We start from the raw sequence: 24,320 nt of genomic DNA, 5'->3' as shown, positions 1-24,320 counted from the left end.
CCCTGGGGTCCTGTTGGGTCAGGCTCGCCTAATGTCAGCTGGGATCGGCTTCAGCTCCCCCACTACACCTGATTTTGTTCTTATCTTTTTAGAAGAAGTTTCTCTGTTGTTCTGTCAGGCTTTGGTTTCTTGTGGCATACCACAGGGTTCAACTGTAGGTCCTCTCATTTTATATTCACATCTTGTCTTTGGATTAAATCCTGTTTTAGCACAACATTCCATTGTGTTGCTGATAATATGTGATTGCAGAGTTCATTCAAATTAGTTTGTTTGACTTCAGGAGCAATAGGTTGTTGTAAATAAAAAGTAAAGGACTGTCTCCTTCTCCAATAAAGGAGCCTCTATATTATCCCCTACGTATCATGAGTTGTAGTCCCAAATATTTTTTGGTTTGAAAACCACTCCAACCGAACTTTTATCGATATCTTTATCCAACAAATTAACAACACCAACCTAGGAGGAGGAGAGAAGACAAGGTAACATAAAGTAGCCTACTGTTTTGAATCAATCAAATTTAAGGGGTCACTTTTATACGGTTACATGTCTATATATGGTTTTCCACTGTCAAAACTTCCAACTCTTCCTTTAGCAGTTCCATAATTCAGTCCCAGCTGCTCTTTATGATTAAGACTTTCAATGCTGAGTATTAAATCAGGAGTATTTTATGATGTTATATTGGTGCCATTCAGCCTGTTCAATGTGAACCCAGTCTAAAATCTTAATCAGAGGCTGAATTATAGTATTTTCCATTTGTGGGACAGAGCAACTATTCATTTCAGATGAGTCTTTCATTTCTGCCTTGTGAAACGTCTTTGTGTCATAAAAATGTAAATATGGTGGAAGAGTCCCAGTGAAGGTCCAGAACAACGCCCCCCAACGCGCACACAGTCATATCCTCTGACTGTGTGTGTGTGAGTGTGTGAATCACGTGTGAGTAAGTGTGTGTTTCAGTATGTGCAGCTTGTTCAGACCTGCAGGCAGCAGCAGAGGAGTTATAAGCCGACACTTTGAGGAGCTGCGCAAGTTTTTGTTCTGTCACATTTTGAGGATTCAACATGAAGAGCACCTGGATTTCACTGGTTCTGCTTCTGGCTGCAGTCTGTGGCGTCCACGCGACCTACACACACTACTGTGAGTACAAATTGTTTCTTTTTTTATCTTAACATAACATCAGCCGTTAACTTCACAGCCAGCAGGATATGAACGTAAAGCACAGTTTTTATTTTAAACCAATATTAACATTTTAGGGTTTTTACTGTCTCAAATCTCAGGAGCAAAATCCTTTAATCATACAAATGAACCTCCTCCAGGTTTAAAGATAGTGCATATGCTACATTACAAAAAACTGAATTCTCAATAAGCTAAAGTTCATGTCTAAATATTGTGTACTCACTTCAGTTTGCCTTTATTGAGAGGGTTTTACTGACTTCGTTGTGTGATTTATTCTACGTTTCTCTTCAATCTTCAAGTTCAAATTTATAGTGAAAGTTAAAGTATTTTAACTTCTTGTTTAAATGATAAAATACATGCAAAAAATATCATGTGCTGTTATTGAACGTTATGTGTGTCCAGACAGGAGATTTGAAACAGAAACGATCTTCTTTAGTTACAGTTTTAACACAGTTTATGCATGTTTATACAAACTCTGAAGAATTGAATGGGCGTGGACATACATACAAAATAAACTAACAATAAACCAATCTGGGAGGAATATTAAGAATAGAAAGTAAATAAAAACCTGTGAACTCAGCTATGTAAATGATGAACTAAGTGAGAGTTGAGATTAGTAAATACAAATGTGAAGGGCAGCAGGAGAATACTACATTTCATCAATAATAAAACATGTAGACAGCTCAGTAGTTCTGCCAAGAAAACAAAAGAATTAGATAAAATGTAAGGAACAAAAATGAATCATTGCTACTTCAAGATGAGATCGTAAGTCAAACCGTTTGTTTACTCAATCAAAAATATTTGTTGTGTTTAGTGTTTAAATCTTTTATGACACACTAACTCAAGATGTTAAAAGAAATGTGAGATTATCTCAAACATACAAAAGTTGGTATACTAAATCAAAATTATGACTTGTTAAATTTCAAATTATGGGAGTGCAATCATGATTGAATTCGGTTTGATTTTTAAGAATGTGCATCGCAATTTTAAAAAAGCACTATTTTATGCAAATTCAAATCAATAAAATACAAACGAAATGAAAACAACACCATCAAATTGAAATATATTAAAATTACATGAAGACAGATATATTTCGATCAGCTTCTACCTGCTAATGTTTAAACTGATAAATAACTGACAGACAGTTAAATATCTGTGTCTGTGATGAAAAGATGAATTAGTAAATGACTGTAGTTATAGCTTCCCGTTGCACAGGTGACTCTCACTTCTGAGGTCAGCAACATAATCCAGGTGTTACATTAGGAGAGAACTTCAGTATAATGATCGCAGCATTATTTATTTAGATTTAGCATATCACGGTAAAAAGTCATGGTTTAGTTTGCGAAAACAAAATCTTAACTCAATGACCACTTTTTAATTTTTACAAAACGTTCAACTGCATCATGCATCCACAGATGTGGTAGAAAGCTCTGGAAAAAGCCAGAAAGTGGATTTATTTTTTCTGTTTCCAGACATGAAGTTAAGAATGATAAAGAATGAATAACATCCTTTAGCTTTCCAAAATGTTATTGTCATATTAAAAAGGCGAAACACAACTCATCCAGTCCCTGTTCAACCTCTTAGGAACTAAATTCAACATAACTGAAATGCAACGACCCATTTGAATCTTGATCGTCCTGCAAACACAAACACATGAACATGTGTTTTATTTCAACACAGTCTCACAACATGAATTGTCCATTTTCATGCTGTCGCTGGGCACAACTACTTTCAGTCAGGATGACATTATGCTACAAAACAAGATTTAGGCAGAGGCAACAAAATCTCTCAATTAGAAAAAAATCATAATTAGGCTCAAAATAACCACATACAGTTAGGTTTAGGTGACAAAACAAATGTTAGGTTTATGAAACAAAACCAACATTAGCTTTAGGGAACAAAACCAACGTTAGTTTTAGGGAACAAAACCAATGTTAGCTTTAGGAAACAAAACCAACGTTAGCTTTAGGGAACAAAACCAACTTTAGCTTTAGGCAACAAAACAAACAATAACTTTAGGGAACAAAAACAACATTAGCTTTACAGAACAAAACCAACAATAGCTTTAGGGAACAAAACCAACGATATCTTTAGGCAATAAAATCAACGATAGCTTTAGGGAACAAAACCAACGTTCACTTTAGGCAACAAAACCAACAATAGCTTTAGGGAACAAAACCAACGTTAGCTTTACGGAACAAAACCAACATTAGCTTTAGGCAACAAAACCAAAGATAGCTTTAGGTAACAAAACCAATGATAGCTTTAGGGAACAAAACAAGTGTTAGCTTTACGGAACAAAACCAACGATAGCTTTAGGGAACAAAACCATCGTTAGCTTTAGGCAACAAAATGAACGTCAGATTTAGGTAATACAACAAACATTAAGGTTAAGGCAACATAACCTAGTTAGGTTATAACACGAACGTGAGGTGAATTAGTTCTCTATATAACTTCACAAAATTTGTAAAACACATAAAGTACTTAAGGGCTTTCCTGTTGCCATGTTTGGATGCTGTTAAAATTGACATAATGATTTTCATCATAAAACTGTTAAAAGATTTTGTTGAATGTTTTATCTCTATGGATAAATGAAACACTTGCACTGTGAGCCCCTCAGATGAGTTGTCCCGGTTTCATCATCGTATTGTGTTTAGTGAGGACTCTGTAAAAGCCATCACCCAATGAGTCATTTCAGTATCAGACACTGTTGGTGTGAATCAGTGGTGAACCTCGTCCTTACGGTCAGACACAAGAACAGACAGACGCACCTTGAACTCACCTCACCCTCCCTGTGCATGCTTACACGAGTCACTCTGTATTAAGACTCATATAAAGTATTAAACTTTACTTTGGAAACAATGACTACACCAACTTCTACCACATCAAGGGAAGGCAATTGTACTTGTATAGCACCTTTCAACAACAAGGTAATTCAAAGTGCTACATAAAACATTAAAAGCATTGGAAAGAAACACAAAAAATAATTATAAAAAATTAAAACAAGAAAATAAAATGAAAATAAATAAAAAATAATAAAAACAAGAATATCAAAGGAATAGCAATTAGAGTGCAGTATAAGCAATTCATAAATTACTGAAAAACAAGAAACATATTTGAGGTCTTCTGTTGCAGGATATGGTTGGTCTTATTTGGCATTTCTTTGGGCAACAAATGTCCAAGCGAAGACCAAAATCAGACAGAATCTCTTTAGATGGAGCTAGGCTAGCAGTTCCCCCCTGCTTCCAGTCTTTGTGCTAAGCTAGGCTAAAAATATCCTGGATATATTTCAGTACGGACGCACCGCTATCTGCAACTTGAGAACAAGTTGGACCGCTCCTTCCTTAAAACCAAGCTGTTGCTTGTTCGCTACATAAAGACTCGGCTATAACGTTAGCTCTTTGTGCTGATATGGGCTAAACATTTCTTGAATATCTCTGTATGGAACTCAATCTGTCAGATGTTTTAAGCCTGGCTAGCTGTAGTGCAGAGGTAGATTCAAGCTCATCCCTGATGATCTGCCCTCAAACTCTCATTCTTCTCAAGCCGCCATTACATAACTTCATCATTAAAAACTGTGTATGGGTTTGAAATTCCACTTTCATGCCAACAGCAGTAACAAGCAGCAGCCTGTGGAAACTCTATCAGAATTTAAACTGAAGCTTTAAGCGTTGAGTTGTTTCCTCAGACGAGGCGTTGACTGGTTTGGGTAGGACTCTGATTGTTATGATTTGTCTGCAGGGCTTTAGGCTGGTAGGTGCAGGTCTCTCTGGGATTTCTGAACAAACCACAGAACACAGAACAGCTTCACTCTGTAAACATTTTTAAAGTCACTGAACTTTTCAGGAAATTGTGATTTTTGTCTCCACCTTCACCACCGTCTGTTTCCCACTTTGCAATTCCACAACTGATGGTCACGTTTCCTTTAAATATGGTGCAGATATGTTCTTATCGCCTGCAGAAGGTATTAATGGCCTTCTGACATTTCCTCCAACACCGACATCCATGCAAAATGTCATGGTTTCCCTCCCAATACAGACAGATAACACAAAACGTATCACAGAATTAGAATTAAAGTGGCAGTCCATAAGAGTTGAGATGCGTTGCTTCTAGCGGCCTCTCTGGTGGTAGATGGAACTGCAGGCGAGCCTCTGGGACTCATCTCTCTCACCAACAGTGTCGACTGTCTCTGGGATGCCTTCAAATGCTCCACACTGAAAGGAGGTCCATGGTTTTCCCTCGTTGGAGGTCACTTTGCTTCTTGATGACTTTCTTTCTTCACTTCCATTAGTTTGTTGTTTCTTTTTTTTGGGACTGGAAGTTGAATGGTCTTCTTTCTCTGTTGATCCTCCATTGTGAGTCAGCAGTAATGAAATGTACCCGGTCAAACACTTTAGACTAGAGGGAGCCTGACTCAGCAGTTGGAAGTTATCGATTTCCGATTCTGGGCAAATCAGCAAGTGCACTTTCATTAGTGGGTCACATGATCAATCACCATTGTTTTAACTCACTCTTTGAAAGATAGTAACTTAAGACAATTAAATAGATGAACATGTTATGGACTGCCACTTCTGAAATGGAACAAACCAGAAAAAGAGGTTGAACAATAAATGATATGAATTATGTTCAACATAAACCAACTAAAAGTGACTTCTAACCTCCGTCTCCTGCAGCAACAGTACGTTGCAACTGTAATGGGAGATCTCGGTACTGCCTTCGAGACCCCTGGGGCCTGCACTGCGTCGACTGTCAGGGAAACACTGTGGGCCGCCACTGCGAGCGCTGCAAGGATGGCTTCCACCTGGTGGGGGCAGCACTGAGCTGCACACCCTGCCGCTGCAACCCCACAGGTGAGAAACAAACAACCTCCACCTTTCATTAACACGGAGAGTATCAATGTGTTATTACTCATGTTGTTTCCTCGCCTACCAGGTTCTGTCAATACCACATGTGACAGCAGGGGGCGCTGCAGCTGTAAAGAAGGCGTCATGGGAGATAAATGCGACCGCTGCGCAGATGGGCCGATCGGTCCCAACGGCTGCTCACAAAGGTGAAGAAACACACCAGTCTACTTGAAATGGTTGCACATTTACATCAGCATCTCTTCCATTACAACCAAGTCTTACAGCAAGTCCTGGTGGTGGGTCCAACAATGCAGGACCTTCCCCACAAGACCGGTGTCGGACTTGTGGGGTGGGTCCAACAATGCAGGACTCTCCCCACAAGACCGGTGTCGGACTTGTGGGGTGGGTCCAACAATGCAGGACTCTCCCCACAAGACCGGTGTATGACTCCTAATGTCCCAAAGTGTTGTTGTGAAGGGACTGTTCGGTTTTCTTCCCTAATTCCAATGAAGAGGTTTTCTTACCTAAACCTAACTAAGAGGTTTTCTTAGAATCAATTTCTACTACTTCTGGTTTGTTTCTTTCCGGTCTCACTTCCTGTCTCTTGCTCTGTTTTCCAGCCGTCGGCCCAGAGAGGATTCTGGGAGTCAGATCTGTTTCTGTTATGGTCACAGCAGCAGGTGCTCTGCACAATCTACTTACTTTGTCTACAACATCACCTCCACCTTTGCCGACGGTAACCACTTGCCCCTCCACTTCACAATAAAAGACTCCCCTGTCGATTTCAGGAGATGCCAGTGGATTCTGGGGTTCATTTCAAAATAAAAGCTCCACAGTTGTAATAGACTGTGTTGTGTTTTCAGGTACCGATGGCTGGAAGGCGGCGACGGCGCAGGGAGTCACCCCCAATGACGTTCACTTCCGCTGGACACCAAAATACCAGGACCTGGAGGTGATCTCCAAAAACAGCCTGCCGGTTTACTTGTATGCCCCAGGTGAGAACAACAACATTTGCTTCTTTCATACATCATATTCCCTTCTTTTCCTTTCATTTCTCATCTCTATGTCTACTTGCCCTCTTTTACTTTCCTTCTCTGCTCCCTTCTCTAACTATCAAGTTTCATGGTTTACTTCTTCTTCTCTCCTGTCCTCACTTCTTCCCATCTCTCCCTCTTTCCTTCCTCCTAATTTCTTCTCCATATCCTTCCTTTCTTACCTTTCTCCATGTCTTTCCTCTCCCCATGACACCTTTGCATTGTTTTCCTGTCCTCCTCTTTCTTCCCTTTTCTGTATTTCATTCTCATGATCATATTGCCCAGCTCCTAGCTTCTCCCCTCTCCTCTAATTTCCTTCCCTTCCTCTCTTTTGCCTCCTTCTCTCCTCTCCTCCCTCCTGATGTCTCTCTCCTCTCCCACAGCTCCTTACCTGGGGAATCAGTTGCTCAGTTACGGTCAGAACCTCTCCTTTTCCCTGCGTATGGACCGCGGCGTCCGACACCCATCCACCAACGACGTGATTCTGGAAGGTGCCGGCCTCCGAGTGGCCGCCTCGCTGGGTGACCTGCGGTCCATCGTCCCCTGTGGACAGAAGATCAACTACAGCTTCAGGTCAGAGACTTGAACGAGAGGCGATCCATCAAAGTCAATGATGTGATGAACCCCACCCGAAATCAAACAGCTATAGGTGGCTCGGATTCAGACAGGACATTCAGGGGTTTGACCTTTTCCCTTGTTGCCGCTACAGAAAGACTGTTTCCATGGAAGTTACTGCTTGAGTGTGGGTGAAGCTGAAGGAGCTGCAGGGAGACACTTTGTGCTTTCATCCACAAAACTCTCATGTTAATACAAAATAATTTAACTCATCCGATTCAACACTGAAACGGTGCGTCATCTGGAGGCTAGACGAACATGGAGACCCTGGAAATGATGATGTTGAATAAATTCCATCATCAGGTTGTCAACACATTGTGTTAGACAATAGTGGAGGACATACATAGTATAGAATAAATCTAAACAATTGTGTTGTAACTTTTTGAACTTTAGAGTGAACAATATGAAAAAGAGGAACTTTAATTGGATGAAGAATCCAGTCTGATATTTGTCATTTGGATACAGTGATTAGTGTCAAGTTGCATGCCTCACCCTGTGTGACATCACTTCCTCTGTCCATGAACAGACTGGATGAGCAGCCCAGCAGCAGGTGGAGGCCTCAGCTCTCCTCCTCACAGTTCCAGATGCTCCTCCAGAACCTCACCGCCATCAAGATCCGGGCAACATTCGGTGAAAATGGTGAGCTCTCTTTACTTCCTCTAGAAGGCATTTTCATGCAGCTTCTTTTACATTATCAAGCAAAAGCTTGCAAATCCACACATTTTCTCCCAGTAAGCAGAATAATTCAACTTTTAGACACATCAGTAGAACTTTCAACTCTCAGCATTCACACACACTTCCTAGATACAATATTGTGGAAGATTTTGAGTTGTTTTTACAGCATTACACCAAACGCACATTTTCTTTTGGAGAAACTGGATTGAACTGTTGTGTCTCTTCAGGACGTGGTTACCTTGACAACGTGAGGATGGTGACAGCGCGGCATGGCGATGGCTCACCGGCCCGCTGGGTTCGGACCTGCAACTGCCCGCTGGGCTACGAGGGGGAGTTCTGCGAGATCTGCTCCGCTGGCTTCCGGCGCGGGAGCCCTGCGGACGGGGCCTTCAGCTCCTGCGAGCCCTGCAGCTGCAGAGGAGGCAGCTGCGACCCGCAGACCGGAGACTGTTACTCTGCTGACGAGACGCCCGGAGAGCAGAGCTGCACCGAGGGCTTTTACCGTAACCCCTGGCAACCCCGCACCTGTGTGAAGTGTCCCTGTCCGGACGGAGTGTCCTGCTCGCAGCCCGCCGGTTCACTGGCGCCCCGGTGTGACAGCTGTCCAACCGGAACCACAGGTTGGTCTCCAGACTCTTACAATTACTACCAAGCTGTAGCGTTGGCCCCCGATGTACCGAGGCTGCAGCCTCAACCGGCGGCCCTTCCTGCATGACATCCCCTGTCTCTCTCTCTCTCACGCTGTCCTCTCTGCAAAAAGAAACCTGTTGAGTCTTACGTCATCACTTCCCCCATTTGTACCTCGTGTTATTGTGACACAGAAAGATGGATCAGATGGTGACCTTTAAGTGACCTTTCAGTGCAACCAATGAGCTGATGCACCCACATCCGTCTTCATTGTTGGGTTTTTGCCAATTTTCTTCTCTCTCTGCAAAACCAGTTGGTGCCCACAAATAGAGAGGCTAGTTTGTAAATAAAAACATTGTGTATATGAACGGCGAGAGAATCTGTTTTTGATCCCAATTAGTTTTAAACCAAATGAAACCGTTCATTAAAAGTGTTCAGATGTCAACATAATACCATATTAAATCATATGTTTCACTAAGAAGGTCCCAATCTGTGTAAGATATACGTTTTTGAAATAATTAGCTTGAGCGTAGCCCGGTAAAATGAGTAGAGTGATGAATTATCTGTAAAATATCCTCACACTGTTGGCCTGACAACAACATGATACATGATACAGGTCTGTCTGCCTTTCAGGTCCTCGCTGTAATGAATGTCAGGAGGGGTTTCATGGCGAGCCTCCTCGCGGCGACAGCGTGCAGCTGACCTGCAGGCCCTGCCGGTGTAACGGCCACATCGACGTCAGCGTGCCGGGAAGCTGCGACCGCGCCACCGGCCAATGTCTGAAGTGTCTGAACAACACGAAGGGGCCGAGCTGCGAGGCCTGTCTGCCCGGTTTCTACCACGGCCAAGCCGCCGACGCGTGCAAACGTAAGAAGAGTCACCGGAAGGGACTTCTCCTCTATAGTTAAACTCTGTGAAAAGGTTATGATATGCAGTGAGGTGTGAGAACTTGAATATGAAGGTCATCAACATTTCTTTCCTCTCTCGTGTCGCGGCCCAGCGTGTGATTGTGACCTTCAGGGCTCTGAGTCCAGACAGTGTGATGATTCAGGTCGCTGTCAGTGCAGACCAGGCTTCGAGGGTCTGCGGTGCCACAGGTCCAACTGTCCCGCCTGCTTCAGCCCCATCAAGACGAAGGTATGGAGCCATGAAAAGAAAGTGGTTTAAACTGAGAGTGGTGAAGATTCAAATAAAAGTTAATATTTAATAATAATTATTATTATTATTATAAATTCAATATGAACATATTTCTCCCCTAATTAAAAACAAGAGAATAAGCTAATGCTACCATGGCAACATGCTGAGTTAAAATGGTGATAAAGATTATAGCTGCTGACCATCAGCACATTAGCATTCATTACGAGCATGTTAACATGCTGATGTTACGATGTTACAGTCTGCACACACTTATCTGGCCTGAACATCGGGGGCAACTTGGGGGTCAGCGTCTTGCTCAAGGGCACCCCAGCGACCCTGTGATTAGTGGACAACCAATCATATCACACTTTGCTCACTGAGCTATCGTGTGAGCGGTTGGATCTTAGTGACGTGGCGACCACAGGTGTAAATGAGTTGAACTTGTGTTTCAGATGGAGGCTTACGCTGCCAAACTGAAGGGGCTGGAGACACTGTTCTCAGACATGGATGGAGGTTTGAAACCGGCTAACAGTGCTGAGCTTGAGGCTGGTCTAAGAGCCACTGAGCAGCTGGTGGACGACCTGCAGTATGACACTGAGCTGCTCGCAGGTAAGACCTCATTTACACCGTCAGTCATCCATTCATTCAGTTTGAAGAGCATCTCTTTGTTCCCACAGTCTCATAGCAGTCGTATAGCACACAGCATAGTGCTGCATGCATTAGTCACAAAATCAAAATCTATGGATTTCTATACATGGACATGGCATTTCTATATGTAGCACGACATTCAAATTAATGTATTTATGTTGAAAGTTCCTGCCTGCACTTTTTTTGCTAGTTGGATTGGCATTACGCTAGAAAACAAAGGGGAACGTTAGGTTTAGGAAACAAAAGGAACGTTAGGTTTAGGAAAAAAAAAGGCACAAAGGCGTCACTAACAACAACACTTGCGGTGGACATTCGGTGTCGTGGTTTTTGCATGTCCACCATGGAAAATCATCCCAATGAACTTTCCTTTGACATTGTTTTGGAAGTTACACGAACTGTCCCTGTACACGAAAACCAATAGATTGCATTTCGTGACTATTTTACAAACTTCCATGAGACTGGGTTGTGACGCTACTCCTCCCGTGTCCAATAGGACTAGAGAAGAACCTGCAGGGCCGCCTTTCCTCCATCAGCAGGAGTCAGCTGACAGAGGGCCAGGTCATCCAAAACGTTGGTGACGCGGCGGACGAAATCAAGCAACGACAGCAGACGTACAAGACAAAGGTGGAGGAGGTTCAGAGTCTGATGGAGGAGATGAGGAACAAACTGAATGAGGCCAAGGCCAACCTCCGATCAGCTGTAAGACATATGCAGAATGATTACTTGTGTCAGGAACCAGCCTGGTTTATGATGTCCTAGAAAGTCGGCTAACTGTTTGATTGTGACGGGATGTTCTTCTGTTTCAAGTCTGAATTTCAAATAAATGAAAGGGGTGGACTGAAGGAAAAGAGCAACCAGAACAGTGTTGTGATAACTGGAACTGTGATGATGATGATATGATCGACAGGTTTACTTTCCTCTCACAGCTGCTTGTTCTCTTCCTTCCTGTCAGGAGATTCCTCTTGGAGATGCTCCGCTGGGTTCCAACGTCTTCGCTCCTCTGGTGAAGGCAGCCACCAGTCTGGCTGACAAGTAAGTCCATCCTAGTCATCGTGCTTTGGATAATAATGAGGTTCTGTTTGACACCATGTCTTCATCCCGTCCTGCAGACATCAGACGAAGGCGGAAGCTGTGGAGCGAAGTGCCACCGCAGCTCTGAGCGATTCAGAGAAGAGTCTGGCCCTGGTCCGGAATCTCATGAACAAGGAGAACAAAGTCAAAGAGCTGATAGGAGACCTGAAAACAATGTGAGTCTCTTTATTTGTGTCCCAATTCAGTCTCTGCATCTTTCAAGAAATGGAAACGGAAGAAACAAAACAGGCATGAAATTTGTGAGGCATTGATACTTCCAAAGCCGAATCAGGGAGCAATCCTCGCTGCGCGCATAAAAAAACCCAAAAGCCGAGGGAACGCATGCAACGAGATGGAAGATCGACATGAACGAATCAAAAAGATTTTCATAGCAGCTAAATTACACTCACCAAGACTAGTGCAGGTGGTAGTTTAATCCAAACGTTTAGGTGGTTTAGAATGGCAGGAGTTTTAAAAACACACAACAGGCGCTGAGGGTAAGGAGCATAGCTTTCTGAAAATGTGGGGCCCTGAACAATATTCTTAAGGACCCTTTGAGTTTGAGTTGCTCCCCTCAGGACGCAGACTCCGCTGTCCAGCTCCTTAATACTGATCACTGACTTATGAACATGCTGACATAAACTTTTTTAAACTTTTACGTTTAACGTCTAACATTTTGGATCACAAAATCTAAATGCACTAGAATTTGAAGCACTATTAATTATTAGTCGTGTTGAATGTGGTTGTTGCAGTGTGTGTGTGATGTGTGTGTTTGTTGATTGTGTCTCTTCTCTGCTACTGTCATGCCCTCTGTTTAAATTGCCCCTCGGGGACGAATAAAGTGATTTGAATATCGTTGAAGCCCTGGTCTAAACCAACATGTCCGTGTCTTCAGGTATGATAAGACTTCATCCCAGGTGAAGGGTTTGGAGAACCAGGGAGCCCGGCTGAGCGGTGAGGCCAGAGACGAGAGCAAAATGGCAGACGGCATGTTGAAAGACATCACCAACATGGAGCGAAACATTCCATCGTCCCTGAAGGTAACTGCCGCTGTTAATTGTTAAAATGTTCAGTCCACCTTAAGAAAACAAGGAGTCCTCCTGAACATGTGCTTCCTAACGGTCTCGAGTAAGCCTTATTCTGTTCTCCCATCATGCTCAGGGGCAGGTGGAAACCATGGTATCCAGGTTGGACAATGTCAAGCAGGCGGTGGAGAGGGACATCTCGGGCTTTGAGGTGCTGCAAGATGGCATGCTGCGAGACAAGGCCGCCACCGAGACCCTGCTGGCAAAGGGCAAGGCTGCCCAGCAGGTACTGAAGGATTATGGGAACAAGGATACTAAATGATATGTCTGGGGAATTCTGACAGGTTCAGGCACAGGCAAAAGTTCTGGTTCAGGTTCAGCTCTAGGTTCAGGTACAGGTTGGGTACGGGTACAGGTTCAGGCACAGGCAAAAGTTCTGGTTCAGGTTCAGCTCTAGGTTCACGAGCAGGCATAGGTTCGGGTACAGGTACAGGCATAGGTTCCGGTACAGGTTCAGGTTCAGGGCTAGTCTTAGTGTTATTGTGTTGAGTCCAATATGTTTCCTCCCTGCAGGACTTCGACAAGCTCCGGGACAGAGTCGACCTGGCCAAGGCCAACACCGAGGGCGCCCTGCAAGGCATCCACAGCAACACCAACGAGCTGGATGACGCCCTGAACACCCTGAGAGGTAGACAAACAGCTGATGTAGAGACTCTCTTTGTTTTCTGCATAAACTCTGGACTGAATGCGACTCCTCCTCGTCTTCCTCTGCAGGGTTCGACCAGCAGATCGACGGCAGCAAAGCTCTGGCTGACGCCGCCATCAAGCGTCTTCCCGGCATCAACGCCACCATCCAGCAGGCTGTCAGCGACAACGGCGAGACGATGTCCGTCCTGGGAGACGTGTCTGAAGATTACCGAAAGGCACAGGAGAACATCAACATGATGGGGAACCTGGTCCACAGTCTGGAGGTAACAATCTTCAAAGATAGATCAAGATGGCTGCTGTTTTCTTTGCGTTTAGAACGATCTGTTCCACCTGTTGTGCTGTGTTCACACCAAATGAGAAAGCATACAAAGTCAATGCAAAGGTTGGGCGGTGTGAGTTGAAGCATTTCCCAATGAATGACCAACATGCTCCAACACGCTCCGGTTTAAAATGTAAAACATCCAACTTATTTTCAAAAGATACAGACACGTCGAAACAAACGTGCAGAACAAGCAGCTGCAGGCGACGACAGCGCCGAAGTCACAGCCGTCATCCTGCCTACACCTGCAGGTCTGAACTGCCATTACCTGGTTTGGTTGGAGGACTTCGGCTCTGAACATTTTGGTTACACTCCAATGGATAACGACTGAATAGAACATTTTCAAATAGGACGTTAGGTTATGTTTTTTTCTTTATATACATCTATTCAATAATTCTTCTTACTGATCACAGCCTGAATGCAGCGTAGCTTCAGCTTTCAACAAGCCTTAAAATATATTTAGAACATTAAGGATTTAAGATTAATCAAAAAACACTTGAAATCAGAGGAAATCTGTGGCAGGACTGTAAAAACCCCGTCCAATTAAAAAAGGTTGGGCCAGAGGAAATGATTGGTCGGCCCGTCTGTCAACGCTTACTTCCAGATTTCACTCGTTTGGCGTTCTGGGGGAGCGGGAACAGGTCTGAACGAAGGGGGCGGGACTTTTTTGGTTCAGCGATGCGTTCAAAGTCTCTGTGGTTTTTCCAAATTACCCACTCTGTCTTTAAGCCCATTGGGACTGGCCCGATGATTGTGAACTAGTGATCCTTTCTGCAGCTTTAGACCAGACTTTACACCAAAAACATCTCCTCCTTTAACCCATCGTGGATTTAGGTGCTTCCGTCTCTCTCTGGTCAATTTATGTGTTCATATAAAGTGGTTTGTCTCCACTCTGTGTTGACTGGGTGTCTCTATTCTCCAGGGAACATTGGCATCTTTGCCGTCTCACGCTGGTCTGTTGAAGGCAGCCACCAAACTGAACAAGGATGCCCTGGATCTGAACACGCAGGTGCTGGATGCAGGTGCAGCCGTGGGCTCTAAGCTGCGCGCACACAAGACACTGGAGGACGATGCTAAGAAGGTAATTTGGTCTAAGGGGTCAAAAGTCACCGACTGTTGGACAAAAAGTAAAGCATGTGGATGTTTCCCATTGAAATGAAGTGTAGAGTAGAACAGATGATAGTTGTGTATAGTTGTGTGCATGCTTCGGCTGCATTTGAGTCACTGCAACACAGCCATCCCATTTCAGACTCATTAAATTCAGCCCTGAACTGTGGCCTTCTGATGGATCCTTCACGACCCAACTCATCCCAGGATTCATCTGTGATGATTTTAATCAACACAGCGTCTATGAGCAGCAAGAGATGCAGCAAAATACTCTCTCTAAGCCTGAAGTATAACATGAAGCTTATCCTCCAGCGGAATATAAAATAATAATATTAATACAAATAAAATACAATATCTGACTCCATTCTAATCATGTTTACGTTAGCTACGTCTTTTGTGCTCTCTTTGGTTGCTATGCAACGGGAGCCGTAAAGGGTGGGGGCCCAAAGGACTCCTCTTTAGACCAGACCATCTGATTTCAGAGCGCTTGGTTCGGCTGGTCGACATAGATGGATGCTGAATTGGACACAGCCATCCATTGAACTGTTTTCAGTCGCCATATGACTTGTACAAAAGAAAACGCTGATCGGTATGAGTTGTTATAATACACGTCGGTGGGGCCGGAAAAGTGTTGCTGAAAGAGTGGATGCAGCTAGTACCTAGCTACCTAGTTAGCAGGGTAGATTGTTAGCCACTTAGCTAGTATGTAGAAGGTATGTTGTCTTTCTCCGGAGCAGCAACATTTTTTTTTACACATTTCACTTATTCCCTTGAAATTGTCACGACGGGTAAAAAGGGAAAACTATGGAAATGGGAGGAGGACCCAAATGCAGTTACTCAGACAAGGGATCGAGATGGGGAGAAACAAAAAGCTGAAACCAAAATGCAGGGAGTCAGGTACAAAAAAACAGTCAAAGGGGACAAAAGGCAAAGTAGCAACAAAAAAAGGCAGGTTTTTTGAACCTCAGTCAGCGGTTTACTCTATTTGGAAGTAGTAACGGTGGCATTACATGGAAAAATGGCCGCTGCTGCTACGTTGATTTGAACGAGAATGTCCGTTCTACTCTTATTACATTCGTGTAATGTTTCCTCCGCAGGCGGCGGTTGGAGCGACTGCAGCTTTCAACAACGCCAGGAAGACCAGAGATGCTGTGGCCAAAACCCTGCGAGACATCAACGGCATGCTGGCCAACGCAAGTGAGTCCAGCTCTCCTCTCAGGATGAACATCAAGATCAGCAGCAGGAATATGTTGATTTACCTTCTTCTTCTTCTTCTTCTTCTTCTTCTTCTTGTCCTCAGACCAGCCTGGTGCTGTGGATGAAACGCTGCTGCAGAAGCTGGAGGCCTCTCTGACCAACGCCCAGAATGACGTGGAGGGGCATCTGAGGCCTCGTCTCAGAGACATGGAGGATCAGGAGATGGCTCAGCGGCGTCGGCTGACCGGCATCAACCAGGACATCGAAACCATCCTGGCAGACATCACGAATCTGGAGGACATCCTGAGTGCCATCCCCAGTGGCTGCTTCAACAGCCCCCCCCTCGAGGAGGCCTAAGGACTGGAGTTCTGGTTCCACAATGAATATCTGCCGTTACAACGAGAATTGTACAAAAACGAATCGGACATTTCAAAAAGACAGTGATTGGCCTGCTGCTAAACGCTGATTTAGTGTCTTTTTATTTGAATCAAATGACAGTAACACACTTGGAACTGGATCCTACATTTCCCATAATGCAATTGGATATGATCTCTGATTAGACCCTCAGTGCCTGATCAACAGTTTCTCTGATCATTCCTCATTATTGTTGTATCTGGTCACATTTCTAATATTGTTTTACAGGAGAAGCCTTCACTAAACCACGATAAGTCTTTGTCTTCTTTTTAATATTCTTGTATTTGAAAATAAATCAAAAATATTGTTGTAAAATTCAGCTTTCTCTTTCTCTGAAGTCACTCTTCAGGACTTATCTGCATTTCTTGTTGAACCAGATGTTCCCTGATGTCATGTGTGTGATATATGTAAATATAGATATATGATAGTTTATTACTCACTGTGATGCTCGTGCTGCATTCATGTCACGTGTCAGTTACTGTAAATAACAGTTTCTGACTCGTAAATCCTTCTGAGAGCTGGAGAACGTGACGTGAATGTTTATATGTTTCAGTAAAAAGCAGATTACTGTTGATCTGTTGCAGATCAGCCTTTTCTAATATATTTATGAGAAACTGCAATGTTTAACCTGCAAATGTTTTTGTATTGCTTTATTGCACATAACGGCTGATAACCTTCTTTTATTAACAAACGTAAATAATGACCCCAACAGGTTTTTTTAGTATAAGGTATATTAAGAACCCTCATCTACCTTCTGTTTGATGGATACTGTGTTTATGAAACTGTGTGTGTGTGTTTCTGATGACGATGTTGCATGTGAATGTAAATGTATTCTATTTATAACTGTACATACAGTCCATCTGTTCTTTAACCTTTTTAATTCAGTGTTTTTACATGACTCACCCGCACAAACATTTTAATGTGTCATAACTGCTTTTGATTAAAACCTGCTGCACTTTTATTCTGATTAATGGTTTTCCCGTCTCATTATTAATCACTTTGATAAACAATCTCTCGCTCCCTCTCTTTGATTATAGTTATTATTATTATTAATAATAATAATAATAATAATAATAATAATAATAATAATAATAATAATAATAATAATAGCCCTGTGATAGACTGGTTACCTGTCTGTCTCTACATGTCAGCCCTGTGATAGACTGGTTACCTGTCTGTCTCTACATGTCTCCCTGTGATAGACTGGTTACCTGTCTGTCTCTACATGTCAGCCCTGTGATAGACTGGTTACCTGTCTGTCTCTACATGTCAGCCCTGTGATAGACTGGTTACCTGTCTGTCTCTACATGTCAGCCCTGTGATAGACTGGTTACCTGTCTGTCTCTACATGTCTCCCTGTGATAGACTGGTTACCTGTCTGTCTCTACATGTACATAGACTGGTTACCTGTCTGTCTCTACATGTCAGCCCTGTGATAGACCGGTTACCTGTCTGTCTCTACATGTCTCCCTGTGATAGACTGGCGTCCTGTCCAGGGTGTACCCTGCCTTCGCCCAATGACAGCTGGGATCGGCTCCAGCCCCCCGTGACCCTGAATACAGGATAAGCGGTAGACGATGATATTTGTAATGCACTCCATTCAATGAATCGCTGGGTGTAAATACATCACATCACAAAGAGGGCACAACTTAACAGTCAAAGGCCTTTTAGAATAAAAAGGTTTAAGGCCTGCTTTCAAAGAGTCCAGGCTCTGCAGCCTGCTCAGAATCACCGCCAGCCTGTCCGTCAGGATTTACCCACTGAGCGGTAGGATTCATCCACCAACGACCAGGCAACTTTCGACCCTGCTTCGACCCTGGTTTGTCCTGATCATCCCTCCTCATCTCTGGAAACGCCTAAGCCTTCTTTTCTCAACCAAGATTAAAGCAACACTTAAGAACTTTTCCTCTTCGGTCCCCCTACAGGTTGGAATGGAATTGTCCATTACTGCCGTTGTAAATAATTTAGCATACCGCAGCCTACCGTCGCACGCACATTATTTGTTTGTATGCAGAACCGGCTCTGGAAACGATGTCCAGTGACAAGATAGAGCAGCTAACGCCTTAGCTAAGATTAGCTAACATGAGCCATAGCGATAGTTACATATACGTATATTAGCACAATAGCTAACGCCTTAGCTAACACGAGCCAATAAAATAATCAACAATGTATTGTACACAGATGCACACTGTTGGAAAAAAACTGATTACCGGTATTATTTACAAGTCCAGCAGCAACAAAGCCAAGTCACCATCCGTCTTGCATTTTGTAACCTCCTTCAGCTCTCGCCAACGAGTGTGAGCCGGTCTGATATTCACTCTCGTTCGAGCTCTTTCTTTGTCATGCTCCCGTTTTCTTTTCTTCGCCTCATCGGACATTATACTCCTCCTTTTCTTTGCAGGCTCTGCCATGACGCCAATTTAAAAACTACCTAGCTGCAAGGTATCTTCCACGCACCTGCCGGGTGTTCTCCCACTGATCTCTACGCAGAACCTCCACCTACCGGCTTTTGTAACGCTTGCCGTAAAGCAGGTCAAATTCGTAGTCTCATTTGAACTACAAAACCGCTACCCGAGGAGGCAAAGTTACATAGTGCGGTTACTGCCAATAGAGGGCTGCAGAGCGAATGCTGAAGTGCTGTTCACCCGGTTTTGAGGTGATGAACCACTGAAACTATTTTGGAAACATTATTTTATGGCACTAAATACTCTTTAGTGTTGCTTTAATGCCTGTGTGTTTCCTGGTTTCTGTCTGCCAGTTCCCTCGGCTGCCTGGCGTTTTTCTGTGCCAGCTGTTCACCGTGAGTTTCTCGATCGCTGCTCTGGAGGTCCGCCTCAGAGAATTTCGTGTGGACTCCTCAGTCGCTGTTACAGTTGTCAGTTTCCTGTTTCCTCAAGGGTCCCTGCACTGTTTGCATCTTGTTGGTATTTTCGTGTATTGACTGACTTCCGCATGGAAGACCGTCGTTATCTTCTCCTGTGGAGATTTTCTGTTCTGTTCCAGCCGCCAAACAAACTCCAGCCTCCTCACTCATCTGCCTTTGCAACTCCTGCCACAGACTCCACTTACCTTACCTCAACGTCTCTCCTCAACTATTCCTGCACCAGATATAAACCACTTCCTGATTTCATTCAAACTTGAGTATTCATGTGGATGACACCCATCATTAAAGGTAAAAAAAAGAAGAAAAAAAGCCAGTGTTAGTGTTAGTTTAGGCCAGTAAAGGTTTTTTTCATGGATGTTGACCAATAATTTCTTTATGCTCTGTATGGAGGTATTCAAAATCTTAGGTGGCCCGAAGTTAAAACCCTTCTGTAGGTCCTGAGGAAGCCTTGTGCAAAATGTGATGCTTTTTATGTGAAAATGAGCGCTAAGCCACCTGACTACCAGCTTTCCTCTGCTCCCTTTGTTTACCACAATCAGTGTTCAGCCTGCTCACGTGTCATGGTGTCTCACTAGTCTCTTGTGTATTTAGTCTCTGTCTGTCTTTTTGTGCCAGTGTCAGGGCGTCGTCTATCAGCTTTAGTTGTTCAATTGAACTGTTAAAGATGACAAGTCATTTTTAAGAGTGTATCACAGTTTACAATCAACAGAAGCCGGAGGAACAAAAGGTAGATTAATACAGAAAACAAGATTGATTTTCAGCTACATGGTTAAACAAAAAGTGCCCTGGAATCCACACACACACACACACACACACACACACACACACACACACACACGCGCACACACACACACGCACACACACAGGAATAAACAGGTTTGACATAGATGAGGTCTTGAGCTGTACATTTACAGAGTGAATAGAAAATGGACAAACATGGGCGATGATGTCCCCATTGTATATTATATATTTATACATAATGTAAATATTTTTTTTCAAACACGCTCACAACAGATCATATTTATTCCTAGCGATGAACATTCATGCCAGAACCAAACATGTGTAAGCATGCAGTCTACGGTAATAAGAGCTAAGAGGAGCACATGAAGAAGAAAATACAACCCAACAACACCGCCACTGCTGCTGAGGATTGGTTTTTACAAAAGTTCATCACCATCGATCATTTTCACGGTGCTCGACGCCTTGAAATCTCAATAGTAGAGTCCACCCTGTGTGTTCATCCTCCTCCATGTGTCAAAGTGTGATTGTAGTCAGTTTATGTTTACCTGTAGGTCGCTATGTACAGTTACAGCTGCTGAGACACCAGCTGATTAGACTTCCTCCAGACATGAAGAGAACAACGGGCCTCATGCAAGAACATTTCTGGATTCTTATTAAATCCTTCCGTGTGTTCAGGGTTATGAAGTCAACGGAAAGACGGATAAAGCCCAGTGAAGACGCAGGTTTAAAATTTAACGTTATTAAAAGAGCAAAACAACTGTGTTTGAGACCATGAGGTCACCCCACCAACTGGTCAATGACAAGCTCTGGAAAAGGTTTCTCTGGTTACATTAGGTTTTCACACATTTGTGGTCCTTGGCGCTCCTACAAACACCAACACCTTCAGCACAATGCATTGTTTTTTAAATGGGAAATATGGCAGTAAACTTTCAGTTATTTCACCTCAGGAGTCTGACAAAATCTACGAGGCCTATTATTTAAGTTCTTTATGAATGTAATCATTCAGCGAGTTATTAATAGCAGTGAAACAGAGAGAGAGAGAGAGAGAGAGTCATCGAGAACAAATCAAGGAAGTGGAAGGACTTTTAAACAAAGCTAAACTGATTGTGTTTTTTAATGGAGTCTGGTGGGTTTGAGAACTTTTCACATCTAACACTAGGCATTAAGTTTAGACCAAATCAGAGTTGGTGGTTGTTAGAACTGTGGAAAGAGGTAACCAAGACAGTTTTGATGAGTATTATGTTTGTTTCAGCCGAATTTGATGAAGCTGTGTTTCACAATCGGCTGTGTTCGAATTGCTTCAGTCTGAAGGACACGTCCGGTTCACGCTACGCAGCCACTAGGCTTCGTCGTTCAAAAACGACCCTTGGCAAAGAGTGTTGGGCAAAAGATCAGCCAAATCATTCAAATGTGTATTCATGTTGCTCTGCTGTTGGATGAGATGGGAAAAAGACCATTCCGACCACATTTACCAGCATTAAAACAGGATGGAAGCGTTTAAGTAGAGCCCCATTTGAATGACTGCCTGGGACAACAGAGACATTGACGAGCGGTGTGATTCTGTGCCCTGCATTGACAATATTTTATGCGTGTCTAAAAAGTGCTAGAAAAACGGCGTCCAGTGCAAGAGAGGAGCACATGCCAGGATCGCCACTCCATAGAAAGACAATGGTTTTGCAGGTGATGTGTCTCAGCCTGTTAACATGACATCATGTGATGCACATTCAAAAACATTCTGCAGGGTTTTCAACTAAAACAAGTCAACAACAAACACCACAGAGTCAAGTTAGTTAATTAGTTAGTTACAGGTACAAGACCTGCTAGCTATAGTCGGCATTTCAGTGGAGAGTATTTTCAATGAGGAGCTTCATTTTTTTTTTGTTTATTCATCTAAATCTATTTTTTTTAGTTGCTTAATTATTTTATATTTCAATTTAGGTTGGTATAATTAAGCATGTTTCCTTTGGAGAAGATAATTATTGAAGTACAGATGGATCTTGCATGAGGCCCAATAACACATTGAAGCTAGATGTGCAGCACAGTCTCATGGCAGTTCGTGAAATAGAGACAACATTATTATTGACTGATTCGTGTACATGTACACAATTTTGAATTATTTCAGCATGACTTTTAACCTAATGTCAACTGGAGGTACTGCTCATAACTGCAACACGATGTTTTTTTACACTTTGCTTAGAGTAAAAACATCACCGTGGGGTTTGAAATGACTAAGCACAATGACATTTAGGTAACAAAATGAATGTTAACAAATTAACATGACACAAGATAAAAGGACAAAATCATGTCCAAGTAGATTTGAACGTGGTCACTATTTCACGACCTGCCTCCGTGAGGCTGGTTTGAAAAGGTTCTTTTCTGCCCCAGATACACCGAGCATGCCTGGCTGTGTGTGTCATGCACCCACAAACTTTATTAAAGACAGAAAACAAACAGTGGAGAAATACTTCAGTGATACGTCTACAGCCCTTAGGGTTTACCTCCACACCTGCTCTCTAACACCACTACCCCCCCCCCCCCCCCCCCACCACCACCACCGCCTGGACCCACATCCCTGATGGTGATGTCACATGACACAGACGGAAGGAGGTACACTCCAGTTGGGAAGCTGAAAGAAGAGTATATATGTTGGACACAGAAGACAGAGGTTGTTTTTTTTTAAATGATGGTGGAGGGGGGAGGTTTATGTTTATATACATGGTTGTGTAGGTGCCGCCCCCCCTCCCCCCCCTTCCTGCAATCTTCCTGTGCTCATGCAGACAGGTTGTTGTCTCTAGCCAGAGGCATTGATGTACAGCTGACTCTGCAGAATGTAGTCGATGACGGGCTGACTCAGGTAATCCACAACATGGCCGTCACCGTGCTGCAGCGCCAGTCTGATGGGGGGGAAAAACTCTTTATCACTGTCCTATAACAACCACGTACCTCCAGAACATCAGCTCCAGCATTGGGAACCACTTAATAATGAAACAGGACTGACAACATGGGACCTTATTTTGGAAAAAAAAACATGGAGCCTACAGCAGTCAACCGTGAGAGAGAAATCACTCGTTGATCCTGTTTGAATTTGACCATGAATTAAATGTATGATGTTTGATGTAACGTTACTCACACTAACCAGGTCTCTCTGTGTGTTGGGTACAAGGATGTAACGTTACTATAGCAACAGGTCTCTCTGTGTGTTGGGTACCAGGATGTAACGTTACTATAGCAACAGGTCTCTCTGTGTGTTGGGTACCAGGATGTAACGTTACTATAGCAACAGGTCTCTCTGTGTGTTGGGTACCAGGATGTAACGTTACTATAGCAACAGGTCTCTCTGTGTGTTGGGTACCAGGGGATCATCCTTAACTGGTCCTAATTCCACCATAATTTCTGAATTGCATGACATAAACCTATGCCTTTGTTGATTTAATCCAAACATGATGAGGAGAGATTAGGCTGTAAATTGTTGTATCTAGTATCTTACCTATCAATCATTACATTAGGCTCTCAGCATGGCCAGCAGGCCTACCATCACATGTTTCTTTTGCACTAAGCTACAGGCTAGGCCTATTTGGAGGTCATCCCTATGTTCCCAGGTAACATACAATGCGGGGAACATAGGAACCGGGGAACATCGGTAGGCTCCCGGTACCAGGATGTAACTTTACTCACGTTGTCACATTAGCTAGCTAGCTAGCTAGCTAGCTAGAAGGCCAAGCTAATGGCTGTGGTGGTGACGTAAGTCATGCGAGACTTGAGATGTAGTTCACTGAGCGCTTTCACACTAAACTATATGATACGATGAACTGAGAGGTTTTTGACTCACAAAATGAAAAACGTGTGTGATTCCCGCCCTGTCTCCCAGCCGCTTGTGACAAAGTCAGGAAATGCAATTTATTGGTTTTGTGTAGGGAAGAGAATGGTCCATTTTTCATCCCTCTCAGTGTCTCGTTCATTTTGATGCCTTAACCATCACGTAGTGATTTTAAGCCCAACCATGATGTTTTTTTCTAAACCTAACTTCCCTTTTCTTGCCTAGCATCGTTCGTTTTGTAGTGTAATGTGGTGAAGTCACGAACATTACTTTCCATTTAAATACAT

General features: G+C 43.3%; 2 protein-coding genes across 2 annotated transcripts in view; one reads left to right on the top strand and one right to left on the bottom strand.

Moving 5' to 3' along the window:
- Positions 1–998: 998 nt before the first annotated feature.
- Positions 999–17,552, top strand: lamc2 (laminin, gamma 2). Its single transcript, XM_084008805.1, has 21 exons — positions 999–1,131; positions 5,844–6,020; positions 6,103–6,220; positions 6,635–6,750; positions 6,878–7,009; positions 7,432–7,621; positions 8,190–8,302; positions 8,566–8,958; positions 9,599–9,832; positions 9,966–10,102; positions 10,555–10,711; positions 11,244–11,449; positions 11,703–11,782; positions 11,860–11,997; positions 12,717–12,861; positions 12,983–13,132; positions 13,420–13,534; positions 13,621–13,817; positions 14,796–14,954; positions 16,078–16,177; positions 16,281–17,552. The coding sequence occupies exons 1-21, from the start codon at positions 1,056–1,058 to the stop codon at positions 16,532–16,534; spliced, it is 3,387 nt and encodes a 1,128-aa protein (XP_083864931.1). The 5' UTR covers positions 999–1,055; the 3' UTR covers positions 16,535–17,552.
- A 5,255-nt stretch (positions 17,553–22,807) lies between these two features.
- nmnat2 (nicotinamide nucleotide adenylyltransferase 2) overlaps positions 22,808–24,320 on the bottom strand; it is a 129,838-nt gene continuing 128,325 nt past the window's right edge. Inside the window, exon 12 of the mRNA XM_084008180.1 lies at positions 22,808–23,110. Coding sequence (XP_083864306.1) covers positions 23,008–23,110 — 103 coding nt within the window. The 3' untranslated portion in view covers positions 22,808–23,007. The remainder of the gene's footprint in view (positions 23,111–24,320) is intronic.

Source organism: Eutrigla gurnardus (genome assembly GCF_963514095.1).
Source record: "Eutrigla gurnardus genome assembly, chromosome: 4".
NCBI classification, from domain to species: Eukaryota; Metazoa; Chordata; class Actinopteri; order Perciformes; family Triglidae; genus Eutrigla; species Eutrigla gurnardus.
Note: the sequence above shows the minus strand (reverse complement) of the source record. Positions and strands in the feature narration are given on the sequence as shown.

Coding starts and splice junctions, on each gene's coding strand:
- lamc2 (XM_084008805.1), top strand. CDS start 1,056: ATGAAGAGCACCTGGATTTCACTGGTTCTGCTTCTGGCTGCAGTCTGT. Junction 10,712..11,243: donor TGACACTGAGCTGCTCGCAG/GTAAGACCTCAT, acceptor CGTGTCCAATAG/GACTAGAGAAGAACCTGCAG. Junction 13,818..14,795: donor ACCTGGTCCACAGTCTGGAG/GTAACAATCTTC, acceptor TCTATTCTCCAG/GGAACATTGGCATCTTTGCC.